General features: G+C 42.0%; 2 protein-coding genes across 4 annotated transcripts; one reads left to right on the top strand and one right to left on the bottom strand.

Moving 5' to 3' along the window:
- Nucleotides 1–46: 46 nt before the first annotated feature.
- Nucleotides 47–6,405, bottom strand: LOC110500640 (tRNA methyltransferase 10 homolog A). Of its 2 annotated transcripts, XM_021578121.3 has the most exons (7): nucleotides 5,937–6,405; nucleotides 3,242–3,407; nucleotides 2,969–3,040; nucleotides 2,780–2,854; nucleotides 2,127–2,276; nucleotides 1,785–1,890; nucleotides 47–808 (listed from the first exon to the last, which is right to left on the bottom strand). In XM_021578121.3, the coding sequence occupies exons 1-7, from the start codon at nucleotides 6,107–6,109 to the stop codon at nucleotides 618–620; spliced, it is 933 nt and encodes a 310-aa protein (XP_021433796.1). In that variant the 5' UTR covers nucleotides 6,110–6,405; the 3' UTR covers nucleotides 47–617. The 2 variants fall into 2 exon arrangements, with proteins under 2 accessions (XP_021433796.1, XP_090070870.1); XM_090214744.1 differs by lacking the exon at nucleotides 1,785–1,890 and having other exon boundaries at nucleotides 241–808; nucleotides 5,937–6,395.
- On the top strand, nucleotides 6,396–14,008 carry LOC110500638 (tapasin-related protein). Of its 2 annotated transcripts, none has more exons than XM_036958102.2 (7): nucleotides 6,396–6,566; nucleotides 7,570–7,746; nucleotides 9,182–9,457; nucleotides 10,976–11,308; nucleotides 11,508–11,816; nucleotides 12,056–12,124; nucleotides 12,288–14,008. In XM_036958102.2, exons 1-7 carry the CDS (start codon nucleotides 6,524–6,526, stop codon nucleotides 12,308–12,310), a joined length of 1,230 nt encoding a protein of 409 aa, XP_036813997.2. In that variant the 5' UTR covers nucleotides 6,396–6,523; the 3' UTR covers nucleotides 12,311–14,008. The 2 variants fall into 2 exon arrangements, with proteins under 2 accessions (XP_036813997.2, XP_021433793.3); XM_021578118.3 differs by having other exon boundaries at nucleotides 12,285–14,008.
- Nucleotides 14,009–22,606: the final 8,598 nt, after the last annotated feature.

Raw genomic sequence — 22,606 nt, 5'->3', positions numbered from 1 at the left:
AGGGTAGTAGGCACTACTGTATACTACTAGAGCAGTGATTATCCTGTAGAATGACCAAATATTTTATTTTAACCCTTTTTTACATTGGGATTTTTTTTTTGCCCATTTATTTTAACCCTTATTTTACATTGGGATATTTCTTTTTTAGACCAGAGGAAAGAGTGCCTCCTACTGGCCCTCCAACACCACTTCCAGCAGCATCTGGTCTCCCATCCAGGGACTGACCTGTGTAATAAGTCATTTTTACATATGGAGAATATTTTTATTTCAGTAATACCAGTCTGCTGTGTAAGTATTTTTTTTAAAACATTTTAATGAAACAAGGCTTGCTGCAGAGCATCAAGAATAGGTCTGAAGGTAGAACTGCAGATATGTACGACTTGTTCACTTAATATAAGCACTCCAAGTAAAATATCTTCCATTAAATAAAGCTGAAAACAGAAATTTTATGTTATTTAAACATTGACTAAAAAAAGATGTATAATTCGGCAAAATAAATACAAAACTCACTAAATCAACCATTTTGCAATCGATAATTCGCATTAGGACACAGCTATGCTGCACTCATATTTAGGGGCGTCTTCCAACTGCAGTGTGTCCTGTCATCCCTGTACGTTCTACTGTTGGTCCTGTTCGTTGCCCGTTGTGTTCGGTGTGACCGTCTCTGCGTCTCTGTCAGATTCCTCCTCATCCTCCGTGGCTATGCCCTCCTGGCCCAGGGGAATGGCCCCTTTCCTTAGAGGCAAGACAGTGAAGAAGGCTTCCTGCCAGTTCCCTTTCTCCAGGTACACCAGTATGATCTCAAACACTGTGCCAGGGAACACACAAACACATAAATTCATAAATACAAATAAATCCTGAGCACATTAATTCTATCACATAAACTTCATATACAGAAGTATGTGGACACCCCTTCAAATAAGTGGATTTGGCCATTTCAGCCACACCCGTTATTGACGTGTATAAAATCGAGCACACAGCTATACAATCACCATAGACAAACATTGGCAGTAGAATGGCCTTATTGAAAAGCTGTGACTTTCAACATGGCACCGTCATAGGATGCCACCTTCCCAACAAGTCAGTTTCATAAAATGTTTTGCCCTGCTAGAGACGACCCGGTCAACTGTAAGCGCTGTTATTGTAAAGTGGAAACGTAAAAGAGCAACAACGGCTCAGCCGCGAAATGGTAGGCCACACAAGCTCAAAGAATGGGACAGCTGAGTGCTGAAGCGCGTAGCGCGTAAAAATCCTCTGTCCTCAGTTGCAACACTCACTACCGAGTTCCAAACTGCCTCTGGAAGCAACGTCGGCACAAGAACAGTTTGTTGGGAGCTTTATGAAATGGGTTTCCATGGCCGAACAGCCACACACAAGCCTAATTTCACCATGCGCAATGCCAAGAGTCGGCTGGAGTGGTGTAAAGGCTTGCCTCCGCTGAACTCTGGAGCACTGGAAACGCGTTCTCTGGAGTGATGAATCACGCTTCACCATCTGGCAGTCCCACGGACCAATCATAGTTTGGCAGATGCCAGGAGAACGCCACCTGCCTGAATGCATTTTGCCAACTGTAAAGTTTGGTGGAGGAGGAATAATGCTCTGGGGCTGTCTTTCATGGTTTGGGCTAGGCCCCTTAGTTCCAGTCCACATACCTTTGATCATGTAGTGGACCACTAATGCTCTGTAAAAAATCATTTCATAAGGGTCAATACCACATGACTAGGCCACAGTCAATGGAGTTGGTGTCATATCTTGACGGGTAAATCATTAGGATAGTTCCTCACCGTGGTTGACCGCCAGCACTTTGCGGCTATTCATCTTGACAAAGCTGTTCAGTGGGAGCTGTGCGTGGTCAATCCCCAGCTCCTGAGCCCGTTTAAAGGTGATGCCCTATAGGACAAGGTTAAAGGTCAGACCAACAACTGAGAAACATGGGACCTGAAGAGGGCTCCATTTAATTGTCTCAGATCTACGCGAAGTGTCTAGGGGTAGGGGGGCGATTTGGAACTGGACGTCTTGACTTCCTGGTCAACACACCCAATCTGTTAGATAAAATATTAATATTTTTGGTGTCCTGAGGCAATCGAACATATCTTCTAAATATTCTAGGTAATTGTGGTACAGACCTTGTGGTGGTTGTGGTCCACCAGGCCTCCGATGACATAGGCCTTGGTTTCATCCAGCTCTGTCAGCACATTGGGAGAGTCAGAGGTCAAGTACACCAGCTCCTCCTTGACCACCACCTCATGGTACGCCTCTGTTTTGACCGTTATATCCTGCCCCGGACACACACACAGAAGGTACCAGGTGTTAATGTAATTTTCAGCCTTTCCCTCTTCACCTATAGAAGTCCTACGGCCTAATGACCCCTTACTCTTCCTCCAGTTATACAGCTCTTTAACCACCCAGATTACATCCCTCAGTAGTGGGATATTCAAATGGGTTAAATCGCCCCCAAATATAATGGGTTGGCATCTGATGGAATGTGTTTGGGAGAGGCGTTGACTTGTGAATGCATTCAGTTGCACCCAGCACTCAAAACACAGACTAGATATGTTGTCCCACTAGACAAGATTCTTGCCTACCTTTCACCAGAAGTTTAAATATGGAAACTCTCACTAGACATTGAGGATTACATTACTCCCTATCGGTATATACGCAAACGCAGTGCATCACGCGCAGCGTACCTGTGAAAAACACACCGCTCTGTATTTCCCTTGGTCATTTCAACATGCATTGCCTGTGTGCGTATTCAAACTAACAGACTTTGTACACTCACCTTCCAGTTAACCCATCCTTCATCAGTCTTATCCATGTTTTGCTTCAGCTGTCCACCAAGGCTGGTTAAATAAAACTAGGAGAAGAGAGAAAATACACCACTTGAGTCTTGAATCACTTGACTTCAGTGGAGGTTGATGCTGCAGGGGATGACGATGATGGCAATGTCCTGTGGGGCAGGTAGACTGACCTGAACAGGGTGCGCCGCTCGTCTGTTAACTGAATAACATCTCTGGATTTGTTTATGGAGCTTCCTAACATCCTACACAGGGGAGACAATACATAAACACAGGATTCAATACTGTGACTTTCTTGTATTTACATGGAACGTTGCAGACAAACAGAAATGTCATGATTCTTTACTCTACATGTCTGAGATTAATGTCTGTTCTACATAATATTTTTCTATCAGGACATTCCACAAAATTGTGCCCTACTGACCACAGGGGCCCTGACAGCCTACCTTAAACATCATGAGGTTATCGAAGCTGCAGTCTATCACCAGTCTCAGGGGGCTACTGGGTGTCACCTCTTTCCTCAAACGCTTCCGGCCCACAAACTCCCCTCCCTCCTCCCCCTGGTTCTTCCTCTCAAGGCTCCTCTTCTGCCTCTTCTCCTTTCGCTTCTGCCTGGGTAGCACACCAAAAACAAGAAGTTATTCAAATGGAAGGATTTCATGACACTATAAAAGATCAGACAATATTTTCATTTCACCTTTATTTACCCAGGCAGACCAGTTGAGAACAAATTCTCATTTACAACTGCGACCTGGCCAAGATAAAGCAAAGCAGTGCGACACAAACAGAGTTACACATGGAATAAACAAAAAGTACAGTCAATAACAAAATATAAAAAAATCTATATACAATGTGTGCAAATTAAGTGAGATTAGGGAGGTAAGGCAATAAATAGCACGTAGTGGCGAACTACTTTCAATTTAGAAATTAAGCACTGGAGTGATAGATGTGCAGAAGATGAATGTGCAAGTAGAGATACTGGGGTACAAAGAGGGGGGGGACAATGTGGGGATGAGGTAGATGGATGGTCTATTTACAGATGGGCTATGTACAGGTGCAATGATCTGTGAGCTGCTCTGACAGATGGTGCTTAAAGTTAGTGAGGGAGATATGATTCTCCAGCTTCAGTGTATTTTTACAATTCATTCCAGTCATTGGCAGCAGAGAACTGGAAGGAAAGGCAGGCCAAAGGAGGAATTGGCTTTGGGGGTGACCAGTGAAATATAAAGCTGCTGGAGCGCATGCTACGGGTGGGGGATGCTATGGTGACCAGTGAGCTGAGATAAGGTGGGGCTTTACCTAGAATAGACTTATAGATGACCTGGAGCCAGTGGGTTTGGCAATGAATATGAAGCGAGGGCCAGCCAAAGAGAGCATACAAGTTGCAGTGGTGGATAGAATGAGGCTTTGGTGACAAAACATATGGCACTGATAGACTGCATCCAATTTGCTGAGTAGAGTGTTGGAGGCCATTTTGTAAATGACATCGCCGAAGTCAAGGATCGGTAGGATGGTCAGTTTTAAGAGGGTATGTATGGCAGCATGAGTGAAGGATGCTTTGTTGCGAAATAGGAAACCTATTTTTACATTTTGGATTGGATATGCTTAATGGGAGTCTGGAAGGAGAGTTTACTGTCTAACCAGACACCTAGGTATTTGTAATTGTCCACATATTCTAAGTCAGAACCGTCCAGAGTAGTGATGCTGGACAGGCGGGCAGGGATCGGTTGAAGAGCATGCATTTAGTTTTACTTGCATTTAAAAGCTGTTGGAGGCCACGGAAGGAGAGTTGTATGGCATTGAAGCTCGTCTGGAGGTTAGTTAACACAGTGTCCAAAGAAGGGCCAGAAGTATACAGAATGGTGTCGTCCAAGTAGAGGTGGATCAGAGAATCACCAGCAGCAAGAGCGACATCATTGAGGTATACAGAGAAAAGAGTTGGCCCGAGAATTGAATCCTGTGGCACCCCCATAGAGACTGCCAGAGGTCCGGACAACAGGCCCTCTGATTTGACACACTGAACTCTGAGAAGTAGTTGGTGAACCAGGGGAGGCAGTCATTTGAGAAACCAAGGCTGTTGAGTCTGCCAATAAGAATATGGTGATTGACAAAGCCGAAAGCCTTGGCCAGGTTGATGAATACAGCTGCACAGTATTGTCTATTATCGATGGCGGTTATGATATCGTTTAGGACCTTGAGCGTGGCTGAGGTGCACCCATGACCAGCTCGGAAACCAGATTGCATAGCGGAGAAGTTACCGTGGGATTCGAAATGGTCGGTGATCTGTTTGTTAACTTGGCTTTCAAAAACCTTAGAAAAACAGGATAGGATAGATAAAGGTCTGTAACACCTTTGGTCTAGAGTGTCTCCCCCTTTGAAGAGGGGGATGACCGCGGCAGCTTTCCAATCTTTGGGAATCTCAGATGATACAAGACGTTGAACAGGGGGTTGCAACAATTGCGGCGGATAATCTTAGAAAGAAAGGGTTCAGATTGTCTAGCCCAGCTGATTTGTAGGGGTAAAGATTTTGAAGCTCTTTCAAAACATCAGCTATCTGGATTTGGGTGAAGGAGAAATGGGGGAGGCTTGGGCAAGTGGCTGTGGGTGGTGCAGATCTGTTGACCGGGGTAGTTGTAGCCAGGTGGAAAGCATGGCAAGCCGTAGAAAAATGCTTATTGAATTTCTCAATTATCGTGGATTTATCAGTGGTTACAGTGTTTCCTAGCCTCAGTGCAGTGGGCAGCTGGGAGGAGGTGCTCTTATTCTCCATCAACTTTTAGTGTCCCAGAACATTATGGAGTTTGTGCTACAGGATGCAAATGTCTGTGATAATTTCAATACGACATGATCATACACAACAAGGCACTTCCTGCTTACGAAAATCAACATTAAAAATGTATCATGTGGGCATGCTTCAAGGCACAACTTGCCATAAGTCAATAGTGGCAATCTATGTAGAGTTGAATTCTGTTGTTGTTAATTTTTGTAAGCAGTATGATGATGTCTTACTGTTAAGTCAATAATTGGTCACTATGTACATAATCACAAAGAAGTAGCCTAAGTGAATGCATCAGGGGAAGTTTTTATTGAAAACATTACTTAACACTTAAAACAGTAACGTATACCTAGTTAGCTACTTACTTACGAAGGTTCCTCTCCTCCTCCCATTTCTGGTGCCTCATAAGCTTCTTTCTCTGTTTTTTTGAAAGAGTCTCGGTTTCTCCATTATTAGCACTGCTCTGTCCATCCTTATTCTCAGCGGCACTGGCAACATCATTCTTCTCATTTGACGGTGTTAAATATTCGCTGGACATTGGTCGTGTGTTTTTACTTCTGTTGCAAACAGCCTGGTTGTCGCTACTACTAGCTAGCTAGTGTTCAAATGCACGTACTACTGGGAAAGTAAAGCTTACCAACCACATGCATATAATAATTCACACACACATTTGCTAACTAATGGTTTAATTTTTTTAACTACCCTATAAAAACATAATACATTGGCTAAATGTTCCCTGTCAGTCGGGCCATTCCACATGTACCTTTTTCCGTTGTTCCACAATGTATCCTCACCGTTTTCCGCAAAGTCGCACAATTTATGACGCTCTGCCTCTAGACAAAGATCTAGGTTCAATCTATCTATGCACACTATGGTGGTAGAAATGAAAGTAAAACTTCTAAAACTAGTTTAACTTGTTTCAGTTGCAACGAGAGAGGAGATATTGAACAACATGAAAATCTTCACTGTTCTCCTTTGTTTAATTCCATATGCAGGTAAATTAGAACATATATTATGTTATTAATATTATTATTTTCTGTTTACCCTTTATGCTATCTTTCATCCCTGTTGTGGCGGTTCACAACCTCCCTATTAGTGTTGAGCGATTGTTTTTTTAGGTCGGTTTGTTGATTATTAAAAAATATATATCATGGTTTTCGATTTAAAAAAACATAAAATGCATTATAAAATGGAGCATTTAAATGAAAATAATGAACATTCAATTGCCAAAACATTGGGTAGACATCAATAGTAAAATATAAAAGGACTATGAAATAATACAATATTTATTTTGTGTATATTACTAGTTTTTCTTTGGTGACTTTATTATTTGTCATTCCTTAAAGTAATCAACTCTGCTCAGACAGTAACAGTCACCCAGCCAGGCTATCTAACATGATGTCCTCCCCATACCATAGTTATCCTATTTAACTAGCCTGCCTAATTATGCTGCAGAGTTGTCTAAAGAAATCATTTGACTAGTTCTTCAAAGTAGATAAATCATACTTTCACGAACTGTCTCTGTCCTTCTCATCGTTGTGTTGTGCACATTCCTCTTTCAGGTGGTCTGTGTGTATCGCTAACCTTACGTCCAAAGATCATTATATAGTAACATAATTATATATCATTATATAATGACGAGACGCTCATGTCTCCGCCCTAACAATGGGAGGCGTTGTCCCAAAGACGGGAAGGCAAGCGACAAGCTAGGTAGAAACCCATTGGGTTTATTTTGGACAGATTTTGCCGAGAGTGAAACCTCTCGCTTCGCCTCTTTCCTCTCTGATCCGTTTGAGCAGGAATGAACTGCCGCAATGAATTGTTTTTTATGGTTAATTACTACGTTTCTGCGCTGAACAAAAAATCTAAATGGATTTCAAGTAATTAATCCAACGTCGGTAAATTAGTAAATTAGGCCTACTTGTTTACTAACCATACAAAAAACTACCGAAATGAAATGTCGTTTAATCGCTCAGCACCATTCTATATTCTTCCCAGGTGTGCTAGGATTCCTACAGGTGCAATGGCTGCGCTGTCAACTGACAGATGAGTATGTATGGACAAATGCTGAGGGACACATTGAAAGTAATAACAGCTACAGAGATGCCGTGTTGCAGTTTGACAACTCTGGGAACAGCGCTTTGTTGTCTGACTCAATCACATTCCTTGTTGCAGGTGAGTCAGATCCGTGGAGCCTAAACTCAAAAACTATGTTTATTTTGTCATTACTTTACCCACCTATTACGCTGTGTGTTTTGCATTAGGGTTTATCCAGAGCGATTGATATGGTTTATACACTCTTAGCACCTTTTTTCTGTCTCTCCCTATAGGATAACCCTTTTTGGTTCCAGTTAGAACCCTTTCCCCAGAGGGTTCTACACAGAAGCCAAAAGAGTTGTATCTGGAACCAAAAAGGGTTCTCCTAGTCCTATGGCAGTGTTCACAAACCTTTTATGAGGAGTCAAGATCACTGCTCTGATTTAATTATATATATTTTTTAAACAAAATAACATTAACCTATAAACTGTTCTGTAGGCATTATGTTTGGGCTGTAGGACTAATATATGTGATCACAGCATATTAGCTCTATGCCTGGCCTGCCAATATTGTTATTCTTAGACCATATTATATTTAAAAACTCAAGCTTTGATAACAAAATAGATCAGTTGTTGTAGCACTTGCGTAGAAAGGGGGGGATCAAATCTAGACGTCAGTGATCTTCAAGGTCGGAAAGTCGGAGCTCATGAAAGATGCCCGAGGTTCCAACTTGAATTCCGAGTTAGATGACCTTTCAAAACTATTTTTTTCCCAGTAGGATCACTTTTTTCCCCCGACTTCCCAGTTGTCTTGAACACACTGAAATCTGACATTTCTGAGTTTCCAGTTCTTATGAACATGCCATTAGTCTAAGGAGAGGCCCCCGGGTACACTGAACAGAGCGGTGGGACACCGTCTTCCAACCAATGGCGAAACTGGAGTAGCACCACATCTGCCTCATGCACAAACTTCTGTCGTTCCTTTGACAAGAGAATGTGAAATATTCCTCGATATTAAAATAAACACGTGAGCTGCTAATAATAGTAAAAACGCAGGGCTATCGATACACTTGGCTACTCATACATTGTAGCGTGAGTGGAAGTACAGAGAATAGTTTGTTTTGTAATAGTGTTGATTAAAAACAGTGACAGTGCTGAATTAAACATTTAAAACCATGACCACAGAGACACTGTCAAAGAATTGGCCAGCGCAGTAGGCACACTCGATTTAGACACACATACCCGGTGTGACATTAAATGGTTAAAAATGGGAACATGTTGCTTACCCGGTGCGCAGGTCGTCTGAATCAATTGCACCTAATGCCTACAGCGGGGGAAAAAGGAGCGAAAGCCTTTATCGTTGGCTTCATCGTCGCCCTGTTGGCCACCACGGTCCTATGGGGGCAGCCAAAAAACCCTTTTGGATCCCTTTTTCAAAGAGTGTAGGGCTCTGGGATTATCCACACATTTTCTACCACAACAACCCTGAGTAAGAGAAACAACTTAGATACAAAGTCATTGTTTTTCTGCTACTTGTGTTTGTTGGAATTCTAACCCAGATGTATCTTCCCCAGCATCTAAGGTGGATATGAGGAAGTTTGTGGAGGGTCCGGTGGATCGACTGCAGTGTGACATCCACAGGTACAGCAAAGGGATGAGCCGTGTGCGCTGGCCAAGCCTGGGAGGAACGGGGCACGACATCTGGTTCACCTGCACACTGCGGCACACCGCAGGCCTCTTCAACATCACCTCCTTCCTCAGAGTCACCACGGCCACGACCATGTCGGCCCACCAGCCAGACTTCTTCAGCTGGCTCACCATCGGAGTTAAAGAAAAAATAAGCGCCTCAGGTATGGTGCAGACCAATGGATTTATTTTGTATTGTGGACATACACTGCTCAAAAAAATAAAGGGAACACTAAAATAACACATCCTAGATCTGAATGAATTAAATATTCTTATTAAATACTTTTTTCTTTACATAGTTGAATGTGCTGACAACAAAATCACACAAAAATTATCAATGGAAATCAAATGTATCAACCCATGGAGGTCTGGATCTGGAGTCACACTCAAAATTAAAGTGGAAAACCACACTACAGGCTGATCCAACATTGATGTAATGTCCTTAAAACAAGTCAAAATGAGGCTCAGAAGTGTGTGTGGCCTCCACGTGCCTGTATGACCTCCCTACAACGCCTGTGCATGCTCCTGATGAGGTGGCGGATGGTCTCCTGAGGGATCTCCTCCCAGACCTGGACTAAAGCATCCACCAACTCCTGGACAGTCTGTGGTGCAACGGATGGTGGTTGGTGGATGGAGCAAGACATGATGTCCCAGATGTGCTCAATTGGATTCAGGTCTGGGAAACGGACGGGCCAGTCCATAGTATCAATGCCTTCCTCTTGCAGGAACTGCTGACACACTCCAGCCACATGAGGTCTAGCATTGTCTTGCATTAGGAGCCAACCGCACCAGCATATGGTCTCACAAGGGGTCTGAGGATCTCATCTCGGTACCTAATGGCAGTCAGGCTACCTCTTGCAAGCACATGGAGGGCTGTGCGGCCCCCCAAAGAAATGCCACCCCACACCATGACTGACCCACCGCCAAACCGGTCATGCTGGAGGATGTTGCAGGCAGCAGAACGTTCTCCACGGTGTCTCCAGACTCTGTCACGTCTGTCACATTTGTGGCCTGCTGGAGGTCATTTTGCAGGGCTCTGGCAGTGCTCCTCCTTGCACAAAGGCGGAGGTAGCGGTCCTGCTGCTGTGTTGTTGCCCTCCTACGGCCTCCTCCACGTCTCCTGATGTACTGGCCTGTCTCCTGGTAGTGCCTCCATGCTCTGGACACTACGCTGACAGACACAGCAAACCTTCTTGCCACAGCTCGCATTGATGTGCCATCCTGGATGAGCTGCACTACCTGAGCCACTTGTGTGGGTTGTAGACTCCGTCTCATGCTACCACTAGAGTGAAAGCACTGCCAGCATTCAAAAGTGACCAAAACATCAGCCAGGAACCATAGGAACTGAGAAGTGGTCTGTGTTCACCACCTGCAGAACCACTCCTTTATTGGGGGTGTCTTGCTAATTGCCTATAATTTCCACCTGTTGTCTATTCAGCATGTGAAATGTATTGTCAATCAGTGTTGCTTCCTAAGTGGACAGTTACATTGTGTTGTTTAAGTGTTCCCTTAATTTTTTTGAGCAGTGTACATACAAATACAGCATACACTTTAACATATACTCATGTCTATGATTTTATACAGGTATGTATGGCAGTGGTCCAACCTAAGATCTGTCTGTGTACCTCTCCTCTATTGCCCTTACCTTCCTCACACTCTCCCTGTGTCCTGTCTTTATGTAGCTGTGATGGTGCTTATGACCCGCTCTCCATCCGTGCGGGTGGGTCTGCAGAAAGAGACGACCCTGCACTGTCAGTTTGCCGTGGACCACAAGGTCCCTCACCTTACAGTCGAGTGGCATTTTCAGCGGCGCGGAGGGCGCCGGACCAAGCTGTTCAGCTACTCCAGCCGCTCAGGTCAGACAGAGGGCAGCGGGGTGGCAGTGAAGGGCATTGCCGAGGGGGATGCCTCCCTGACTGTGCCCATCACCAAAGTGAGCAGTGAGGGGACGTACGTGTGTTCCGTCCGCGTACCCCCACTCAACGGGAGTGTGGACATCGCTCTGCACATCATAGGTGAGACCTCTAGGGGTATGAGTGAGGCAGCTCACTGTGTTGGGGTCAATTTAGTTTTCAATTCAGTAAAATCAGGAAGTGAATTGAAATCATTGAAAATGTCTTAATGACATGAGGAAGTGCAACTTTAAATAATCACACAGGTGCATGGCAGATACTAGATGCCCGTCTTTTGTGTTTCACTCTTCTCCTCCCTCAGAGCCTCCTGATGTTTCCTTGACCACAAAGGAGGAGCAGATCCCCAGCATAGTGTGTGAGGCTAATGGCTTTTACCCCTTGGATGTGGAGATTGACCTTTTCAAGGAGACTAGCAGTGGTCAACGGCCTGAGAAGCTGGGGAACATCTTGCACTCTAGTCACCTCCAACATCATGACAATACTCACTCTGTGGCAGCCTTCATCCGGCTGCGGCCCTCCCCTCAGGACTCGGGGTGCGCAATATATTCCTGTAGAGTGTCACACGTCTCCCTGCAAGGTCTGTACATCCACAAGAGCATTATCGGCCCAGGTGAGATCAATCAATCAATCAATCCAATGTATAAAGCCCTATACATCAGCACCAGTCACAAAATGATGCAAAATAAGTAAAAGCAAAAGATGGTCAGAAAAACAGCCTAGTTAGAAGACACCTACAGATGACTTAAACAGAGCAGGTTTTTAGAGGACATTTCTGTTCAAATGTTAGGAGTAGATCCTCTGTGTGAATGTAATACTATATTATATTTAACCTGTGATGAATCTTATCAGGCTGTTGGACTTGGATTCATCTGACCTTGCCTGGACTGGTATGCCTGATTTTTCTGATAATTTTCATAGGTGAGCCTTTCCTACTCTGTGGACATAATCATTGAGTCACTGCTAGAATGATTGATAGTTCACTCAAATTATAAAATATCCTTTTGGTTTCTTTAACCTGTAAACTTGTTCAATGGATTAGTGTTGATTAACTGTGAGGACAAATTATTTTCTTTCACAGCAGTAACAAGACGGCGTTATTTTTAACAAGACCGTACAAAGACGATAAAAGAAAGACGAAACAAGAAAGACTCCACCTCCTTGTCCCCCTTTTGCTGCTCAGTGGGTCAAATGTTTCTGGTAAGCTTCCTGAGCGGCATGACGGCTGAGTGATCCCATGGTGTTTATACTGTCGTACTATTGTTTGTACAGATGAATATGGTACCTTCAGGCATTTGGAAATTGCTCCCAAGGATGAACCAGACTTGTGGTCTGCAAAATAAATTCTTAGGTCTTTTTCTGAGGCTGATTTCTTTTGATTTTATAATAATGTCAAGCAAAGAGTGTCGTGGTAATTTCCTGTATTACTAAGTGAAAGGAGAGTTTACAAACCACACACAAGTCAGAGTTATACTTTAAACTTAATCTTTTAATAATATGAGCTTCACCATAGCCCTTTGACTCTCAGATCAATTCAGTGTCTAAATGAACAACTGAGATCTTTTATAGCAAAGATCCACCCCTATCAACTCACAATGACGAACCACAGGTCTTAGGAAAACTGCACAATGGAAGACTTTTACTTGAGAGAGGAGTATCCCATAGCCAGTGTCATGACGTTGGCCTCTTTGGGTATAGAAAGCCCATCCCCCTCTCCCTGCCTCCCTCTTGCCTCCTTCAACTAGGCTGCTGTGGTCAGAGGTCGTAAATTCCTGAGAAGACCTCATGGACACACAGTTATAGAGTAGTTTTTCATGGAGACAAAGGAAATCCTTCCACCTCACAGAACTTGAGGTACGAACAAATTTCATGTTCCGGAGAAAGTGTAAAAGATCGGTGAAGAATCCAGCTACGAACTGGTCCGTTTGTCACAACTTGCGAAGCACATGGGAGACGGTGTGGCCACATTACCATAATGCTGTTTATATAATAGCCCCAGATATAAGGTTTACATCGAATTGTTGTATAAGATGAATGAGTGAGTATGATACTGTTTACACAATTTTACAATGTGATTTTGGACTGTTTAATGAAGAAACTCAAAAAGGGAATTGGAGTTAACTAAATCAGAGGACCGCCCCTGAGCCCAGTTAGGGTCAGACATCCTGGGACAGCCCTTTTCTGCCATTCTGAATAAAACCCAACTTTGAGAAATTATCCCCAGACCGAGCTTACCTCAATTATGAGATGGCTAAAGGTTGCAAACCATTGCTGAATATTTTAACCATACCACATGGTTAAACTCTTAGACTATCGATACCGACAGAATGAGAACAAGTCTTTGATATTAATTACTAGTCTGCAGCTAGGAATTCGGTATCATTGAACGCGAAGAACGACAACCGCCGAAACATCCATCTTTAACGAATGTCACTTTGAACTATCCCCTCTAACCAAGACAGAGGGAGAGAGACGGACAATTCTACAAAAGAAAGACTTTTCACCAGCGATCAAGACGACACACTGAGCGTAAATATATTGATTCATTGCAATTTTTCCAGAATGATTGAGTGTTCATGTGTAAAGGATTAGCATTTAAATTGTTATAATTATTAACTCTGTAGTGACTTCTTAGTCGACCCCCACTTCTCCTTTTTCTAACAAGCCGCCATGCTGGTTCAGCCCACTAGGGCACATTTTCCTATCATTTCATGTAACCACATTTACCATGTTTGTTTGTTTGTTTGTTTGTTTATGAATTTCTGTGAATTACTTAGTTAGTAATAAATAAATTATTTAAGACAATTGATGTATGGATGACTCATAGTGAAGACTGGGTTCGTGCAGATAACCAACAATTTACGACGTTTGGAATGAGACTAACGTGAGTTAAAATAAATAAATCATTAATCAGAAGACTATCGATCAGATATGAAAATATCTGAAAGATTATATTGGGAAATTATAACTTTGTAATCTGAATACTTTCCTTGGTGCCCCGACTTCCTAGTTAATTACAGTTACATGATTATTCAGTTTAATCGCGTAATACTAATTACAGGAATCTTTTATAAAAACGAAGTCTTCAATTTAATGATAGTAAAGACACGACACCAGGCAGCATAAGCTATAAATTATCGTTCAGCCTGCTCGCTAAGACATGGTTGTACTTCTCGTTCTTCGTACTTCATATTACCAAAACATTACCTCATCCAATGACTTACAGTGCCTTGCGAAAGTATTCGGCCCCCTTGAACTTTGCGACCTTTTGCCACATTTCAGGCTTCAAACATAAAGATATAAAACTGTATTTTTTTGTGAAGAATCAACAACAAGTGGGACACAATCATGAAGTGGAATGACATTTATTGAATATTTCAAACTTGTTTAACAAATCAAAAACTGAAAAATTGGGCGTGCAAAATTATTCAGCCCCCTTAAGTTAATACTTTGTAGCGCCACCTTTTGCTGCGATTACAGCTGTAAGTCGCTTGGGGTATGTCTCTATCAGTTTTGCACATCGAGAGACTGACATTTTTTCCCATTCCTCCTTGCAAAACAGCTCGAGCTCAGTGAGGTTGGATGGAGAGCATTTGTTAACAGCAGTTTTCAGTTCTTTCCACAGATTCTCGATTGGATTCAGGTCTGGACTTTGACTTGGCCATTCTAACACCTGGATATGTTTATTTTTGAACCATTCCATTGTAGATTTTGCTTTATGTTTTGGATCATTGTCTTGTTGGAAGACAAATCTCCGTCCCAGTCTCAGGTCTTTTGCAGACTCCATCAGGTTTTCTTCCAGAATGGTCCTGTATTTGGCTCCATCCATCTTCCCATCAATTTTAACCATCTTCCCTGTCCCTGCTGAAGAAAAGCAGGCCCAAACCATGATGCTGCCACCACCATGTTTGACAGTGGGGATGGTGTGTTCAAGGTGATGAGCTGTGTTGCTTTTACTTTTTTGCTTTTGATCAGTCTATAATTTTAATGGTAGGTTTATTTGAACAGTGAGAGACAGAATAACAACAAAAAAATCCAGAAAAACGCATGTCAAAAATATTATAAATTGATTTTCATTTTAATGAGGGAAATAAGTATTTGACCCCTCTGCAAAACATGATTTAGTACTTGGTGGCAAAACTCTTGTTGGTAATCAGAGGTCAGATGTTTCTTGTAGTTGGCCACCAGGTTTGCACACATCTCAGGAGGGATTTTGTCCCACTCCTCTTTGCACATCTTCTCCAAGTCCATTAAGGTTGAGGCTGACGTTTGGCAACTCGAACCTTCAGCTCCCTCCACAGATTTTCTATGGGATTAAGGTCTGGACACTGGCTAGGCCACTCCAGGACCTTAATGTGCTTCTTCTTGAGCCACTCCTTTGTTGCCTTGGCTGTGTGTTTTGGGTCATTGTCATGCTGGAATACCCATTCACGACCCATTTTCAATGCCCTGGCTGAGGGAAGGAGGTTCTCACCCAAGATTTGATGGTACATGGCCCCGTCCATCGTCCCTCTGATGCGATGAAGTTGTCCTGTCCCCTTAGCAGAAAAACACCCTCAAAGCATAATGTTTCCATCTCCATGTTTGACGGTGGGGATGGTGTTCTTGGGGTCATAGGCAGCATTCCTCCTCCAAACACGGCGAGTTGAGTTGAAGCCAAAGAGCTCCATTTTGGTCTCATCTGACCACAACACTTTCACCCAGTTGTCCTCTGAATCATTCAGATGTTTATTGGCAAACTTCAGACGGGCATATATATGTGTTTTCTTGAGCAGGGGGACCTTGCGGGCACCGCCAGATTTCAGTCCTTCACAGCGTAGTGTGTTACCAACTGTTTTCTTGGTGACTATGGTCCCAGCTGCCTTGAGATCATTGACAAGATCCTCCCGTGTAGTTCAGGACTGATTCCTCACCGTTCTCATGATAATTTCAACTCCAGGAGGTGAGATCTTGCATGGAGCCCCAGGCAGTGGGAGATTGACAGTTATTTTGTGTTTCTTCCATTTGCGAATAATCGCACCAACTGTTGTCACCTTCTCACCAAGCTGCTTGGCGATGGTCTTGTAGCCCATTCCAGCCTTGTGTAGGTCTACAATCTTGTCCCTGACATCCTTGGAGAGCTCTTTGGTCTTGGCCATGGTAGAGAGTTTGGAATCTGATTGATTGCTTCTGTGGACAGGTGTCTTTTATACAGGTAACAAGCTGAGATTAGGAGCACTCCCTTTAAGAGTGTGCTCCTAACCTCAGCTCGTTACCCGTATAAAAGACACCTGGGAGCAAGAAATCTTTCTGATTGAGAGGGGGTCAAATACTTATTTCCCTCATTAAAATGCAAATCAATTGATAACATTTTTGACATGTGTTTTTCTGGATTTTTTTTGTTGTTATTCTGTCTCTTACTGTTCAAATAAACCTACCATTAAAATTATAGACTGATAATTTCTTTGTCAGTGGGCAAACGTACAAAATCAGCAGGGGATTAAATACTTTTTCCCCCCACTGTATACAATAATGAAATTATTCAATAAACGATTTATTTCTTTGTTTATTGAATATATTTGACGTTCACGTTTTTTGATTTGCCCTGTTTTTTCAGTGACATCGGTGTATTTAATTAAGTTGTATAACTTGTTACTTTACTGTTATTCCTCTCTTTCAGAGTTCACGATCATAACGTGTGGCTTCAGTTGTTGAAATGCGACACACTTTCATTGTTGCTATTGCTACGGCAACAATAATCAAAAGAACACAGTTTATGTGGAGCCAGTTGACAACAAGAAAAAGACTGCCTTTGCCTCTTTTGAGGAGCTGGAGTGAAGCCATTTTTGAGGAGTGGTCAAACCTTATTTTTGTCTGCTGTGTTAATTGTTTCAATTGTTAATTATGTTTTTATGTTTAGTAAGTCACCTGAGTCTCTCATCTCTGTACTGGAGCTGGTATAACTTAATGTACAAAGCACATTCAGCTTGTCAGTATGTCTATATGGTATAGTCTGTATCCATTCTCATGAGGAAAGTAAATAGCATTATAATTCAGGATAGGTAGTAACTGAATATATATGCTCAATTAAATAATATAATTACAAAGTTATAACACAATTTTAACAGTACATAACATACATAACAAGTATGTTGTTCATTGCAACAATATCAGTAGCTTGTCTCAAATATAGCATGAAGCAAAAAGTGTTACAACACATGTGCTGGTACCACTTTTTATAATATTTCTTAAGATCTTCAAAAATGAAATATGTTTGTATTCAACGTGTGCCTTGCACAAACGTGTGTGTCTGTATTCAGTATGGGACTGTCAAACTTCAGATTGACACCACCCACCTGTGCTTTTTTTTTGTCTAACGTTTGACTCCGCCCACATTGACCCGGCCCAGAACTGCACACTGCAGTCAGAGGTATTTGTTATTTTTAGATCAGCGTTTACAGTGGGTAGAGAAAACGGTAGCGGAGTACCAGGAAGAGAATGATCGGTTACGAAAAATGCTGCGGATCACGCAAGATAAACTATGTAGAATCGTTGCGTATGTAGCCTAATATTGGAGTAAACTTAATATTGGAGTAAGGACCATACATGTTCTGTTTAAAGGCGAATTGTCGCTTGAAGCCAAAACAGCCAAATACTCCATATAAATGTGAATAGTTTCTTAATTGCGGTACGATTCTATTAACAAAAATACCTCTTCTACGTCACTTTTGTTTTGAGCCGAAATCACCGGCCAGAGCGGGACTCCCGGCTCAGGCTTAGGAGGTAGCTGGTTACGAAACAAATGCAATCACTTTGGGTGATTTTATTTTACATGGCCGGTACCCCGGGTTGGCAGAGTTTGTTTATTTTACACCATTCCATAAACGTGTTGTTTAGCAACAAAACTGAGGCGTGCGGAACTATGGGGCAAAACAGACTGGGTTGGCTTAGAGATTGTTGACAACATGTAGCCTAAACTATATTTTGTCTGCAATGTTTATTGAAAACCAATATATTTGCACAATGATCAATTGTTGTCTCTCAAATACATAGTTGCGGTTGTTGGTTAGCTAGCTAGCGAATTTTAGCCATATTAGCATATACATGACAGTCAAAAAAAATTAAAACAAGACATGGCAGACATATTAAGAACAACATTTTTTTTAAAACTAGCTGAAACAAGACACCTACGATTCTCCACATGAAGGCTTTTTGTAATTGTTGCAAGCTATCTGGCCATCCAGAATCACGGCCTTCTGCCCCATTGAAGCACATCATTTTCGTGACGTTGTCAGCTAACCCGTCTATTGGTCTTTAAGCAAAATCTTCACCTACCCAGGTTACCGGTCCATGCAAAACGAACTTGCCCTTTTAAACAATGTTTACAGAAGACAGCCAATACAAATCTTAGGAAAAACAGTATTTATACTAATTAATTTCGCAGAATCATCACTGCATATACATTTCTAAATAGCTGCTAGTGTTGGCTCTCATTTGAGGGATAGTTTGACCCTCGTCCGTGTATTGTATTGAGGCCAGAGATATTTATAAGAGAGGCGCCCAGATTTTTTCATGCCACCCTGGTCTGAAAATGACAGCTGCATTCTAAGTCCCATTACCGACAGGCGCTTATGACAAACACTGGCACAATAACAAAGATATTGATCTGAATTAGGCAATCAATTGTGTGTCATCGTGATGACTATAAACTTTTATACTAACATCACCAATATGAGGTAAAAAAAACAATGTGTATTTCCTGTAATTCTTGTGTGGTTTATTAAATAATTCCACTCTGAAACCTTATAATTATAACTGTATGAAATTGATTAGAGTCATAAAATTATAATCTGATGATGTGTGTAGTTTTAGTCGGAATCAGGTTAAACAAGGTATCTGTACAGTGGAAAAACACAGACTGTCTGAGCAAGGCGTAGCTTAGGAGCTTGTGTGTGTGTGTCTAGTAAAATACAGAAGAACAATTGAAACTGGCTAGGCCTCTGAGAGACTTGGGAGAGGACAGGGAGTACTTCTCAAGGTCTCTCTAATCTCGGGGGAATGGAACTGTCGGCTGGGTAGTGATACAAAGTGGTGCGAACTGTGGAGAAGGATAAAACTCACCTACCGTTTGTGTGTATGTATGTGCGTAGGATATCTACTGTTTGTGTGGAAGTATGTGCGTAGGATATCTACTGTTTGTGTGTATGTATGTGCGTAGAATATCTACTGTTTGTGTGGAAGTATGTGCACAGCTATAAAATGGATGTCTTTGTATTCTTGACTTTAGAACGTTCTCTGAATAAACTGTACTAGCCTTTTGCATAAACTGAGTCTTTGTCGAATTATTATTATACCCATGGTCTTACAAACCTTGGGGATTAGTCAAAGCTATTGATTGTTATTATCATTAGGATTGAAAATTCTCTTCACAGTGGTGAAAATGTTACTCTGTGTAATGTAGTAACACCATGGGGAAAGTTGCGAAATATAAAATAATTAAATGTCAAAATAATTTACTCTCTCAATTTAGGATGATATTAAATCAAGCACACTCAGATTTTTTTTTACAACTATTACATATTTCTTACTACTGTAACTATAGACATAGTTTAAAAAAAATCCCTAACCACAATTTAACCAGGTGCTCTAGACTAGAGCTTCCATATGACTGTGCAGCAGGCTGAATGTTCAACATCCCTACTCCAATGCATTTCATTGGAGACATACATTGAATCTTCCTTTTGATTAACTGAGGGGAAAAGCATGAAATGGTCTAAGTACAATTTACACTTGTTTGCAATATGGTTTTGGAGACCTTGAACACAACTTAATTAGCATCCTAAAATGGCAACAAAAAAAAATACAAAAGATTTGAGCCAACTTTAAAAAAATTCCCTCCCATGATTCCATATTAGCTCAGGAAGTGTCGTAGTTCAGGTAAATGTGCAATGCAAAAATCATCTGTGGGCGCACAGTAAGTGTATCATTTGTATTTGATCAAATTTTGGGGTGATATGAATGTAGAGTTTCTAAGCTTTGTGGATTATTAAAGGTTACAGTGTCTGGACTTTTGGACACATTGACCGCAGTGTGTTCCATAGTAGGCATGAGAGCCCAAGCCCTATAGTGCTTGTGTGATCGAGAGGAAATACCTAGATATCTGCACCCAAGCATGTCTAAAGGCTGTATAGTTCATAGAGATCTATAATTCACGTGTTCTGTTTCATTCTGTGGTATATAGATAACGTCTGCTCCTCCTCTCCTCCCCTCCAGACTCCCTCCAGTCCTCTCTCGCTGTCTCTGAAGAGGAGATTCCCTCTGAGCAGCAGCACTGTAAGCAGGAGTGGAGCTCCAGTCTGGGGAAGGAAGAACCAGAGCCCACACAGATTAAAGAGGAACTCAGGACCAGTCAGGAGGAAGAGCAGCTTCAAGTGCTGGAGCCTGATATCATAGAGTTCATATTCACTCCTTCGTGTGTGAAAAGTGAATGTGATCAGGAGGACCCACATTGGTTCTTGACTCCTCCCCAAACTCAGACTGTGGAGAACAGAGAGAGTGACTCTAAACCAGTGAATCTCAAACCTTTTGGCACTGTGACTTACCTAAAGGGTCTCGACATTCCCTGTGACCCTCCAGATAATCAAAACAATACCTCCAGGCACCGCTCATCCTTAAGCAGCGACCCAGTAGGACTTGACAGAAGCCCACCATTGCATCCTAGCCCACTATTGGATCCCAGCTGCCCCAAAGTAAGAAAGCTGGACAAAAACGGAAAGAAATTAGAGCAAAGAGATCTTCTGTCAGAAGATGGGAGTAAAAAGGCAGGATGTGGACAACACTTTTAGGAAAGCAAAGCAACTCTGAATCGTTCATACTGTGGGTTTCAGATGAATAGCTGTGTGATGGATTTACTTGTGTAAAATGTTCTATGTGAATTATGTGAAAAAAGTTTGATATGATTTGAATGATGAGGTAATGATCAAAAATGAATACACAGTATTATGGGAATCAGGTGCGCTGTTAAAAGTCTGTTGACGTCTTCAAGCCTTAAGAAACTGGAATTCCTGGAATGTTTCTCAAGGTGATGAGAGAATGGTGTGATTGATGTTATTGATTAAAAAAAATGTAAGTGCTTTCCAGAAAAGATGTCCTTGCATTTGTCCAAGGGTATTTCTCATATAGTTTGACCAAGTGCTGCTCATTCATGATATTGTTTATTTTGGGAAGTAATGATTAACAGTAGACTTCTGATACGTGCATTGTGTATGAGCCCATACCGTGTTTTAAGTGCTCTGCAGTGTTTTTCCAGTCAATACTATCCAATGCTATTCTTCCTTTATCTTGTAGTTATGACTGGTACCTTGCAGAAAAAAACCATCCATATGGGGCACTGTGTTATGTTCATGGGCTCGCTACCCGCTGATGCAAACAGAAGAAGAAGACAATGCAGAAGTAAAAGTCAAAGAGGGTTTTTGTTTGTGACCACCATTCTTTCCTCTTTGATGAAGGCAAACTAGCTGAATTCCCAACTCTCAGTCGACTGAAACGTGTTTGGGGGCTGCCACATCCGCTCCAAGCTGTTGGAGTTAACAATAATCATCTGTGTTTCAATGCGTTTTCCAATCCAGTTCATGCAATAAATGATCATCACATTACTAATTAGAACCGTTTTCTCACTCATAGTTTATCAAAATGTGGATGGGTTTTACCTGGAAGGCACAGGCCAGCTTTAACTAAACCAGAGAATGCAGTTATAAGGATAAACACAGTATGCACTCATACACAATGCACTTAGGCATCGACTGTTAACTGGTTTGTACCTTGCAGTAAAACCCCAACCTTATGGGGTTGCTGCGAGGTAGTTTATGGACTCGCCACCCGCTGGTACTAAAGGAAGAAGAAGACAATAGAGAGTATCCACCCACGAAAACGCATTTTGGTGATGACATTGAACTTCCTTATGAAATATATGTTACCAAGCCAAATATGATTATTCGTGTTATTAGTCGTTCAGTGGGGTCTTTCTCTAACATATATTTATGCAATAAGGTCCGAGGGGGTGTGGAATATGCCAATATACCATAGCTAAGGACTGTTCGCGTGGAGTGCCTGGATACAGCCCTTAGTCAAGAGGTATATTCACCATATACCACAAACCCCGGAGGTGCCTTATTGCTATTATTAACTGTCTACCAACGTAATTAGAGCAGTGAAAATAAATGTTTTGTCATACCCATACGGATTTCAGCCAACCAGCATTCAGGGATCGAACCACCCAGTTTATAATTAACATTATATCCAAAAAGTCGGATTTCGTAACCTAATACATCCGATAATAAGCACCGAGCTCTGTTGACATAGAGGTGCAGGTTCCTCGCAAGAACTTCAGAGGATTTTACATTTTGTGGTCGTCATCTTTAAAGT

This window comes from Oncorhynchus mykiss, chromosome 21 (genome assembly GCF_057628025.1).
Source record: "Oncorhynchus mykiss isolate SJ-2025 chromosome 21, ASM5762802v1, whole genome shotgun sequence".
NCBI lineage: Eukaryota > Metazoa > Chordata > Actinopteri > Salmoniformes > Salmonidae > Oncorhynchus > Oncorhynchus mykiss.
This window is presented reverse-complemented; position numbering and strand designations above follow the sequence as displayed.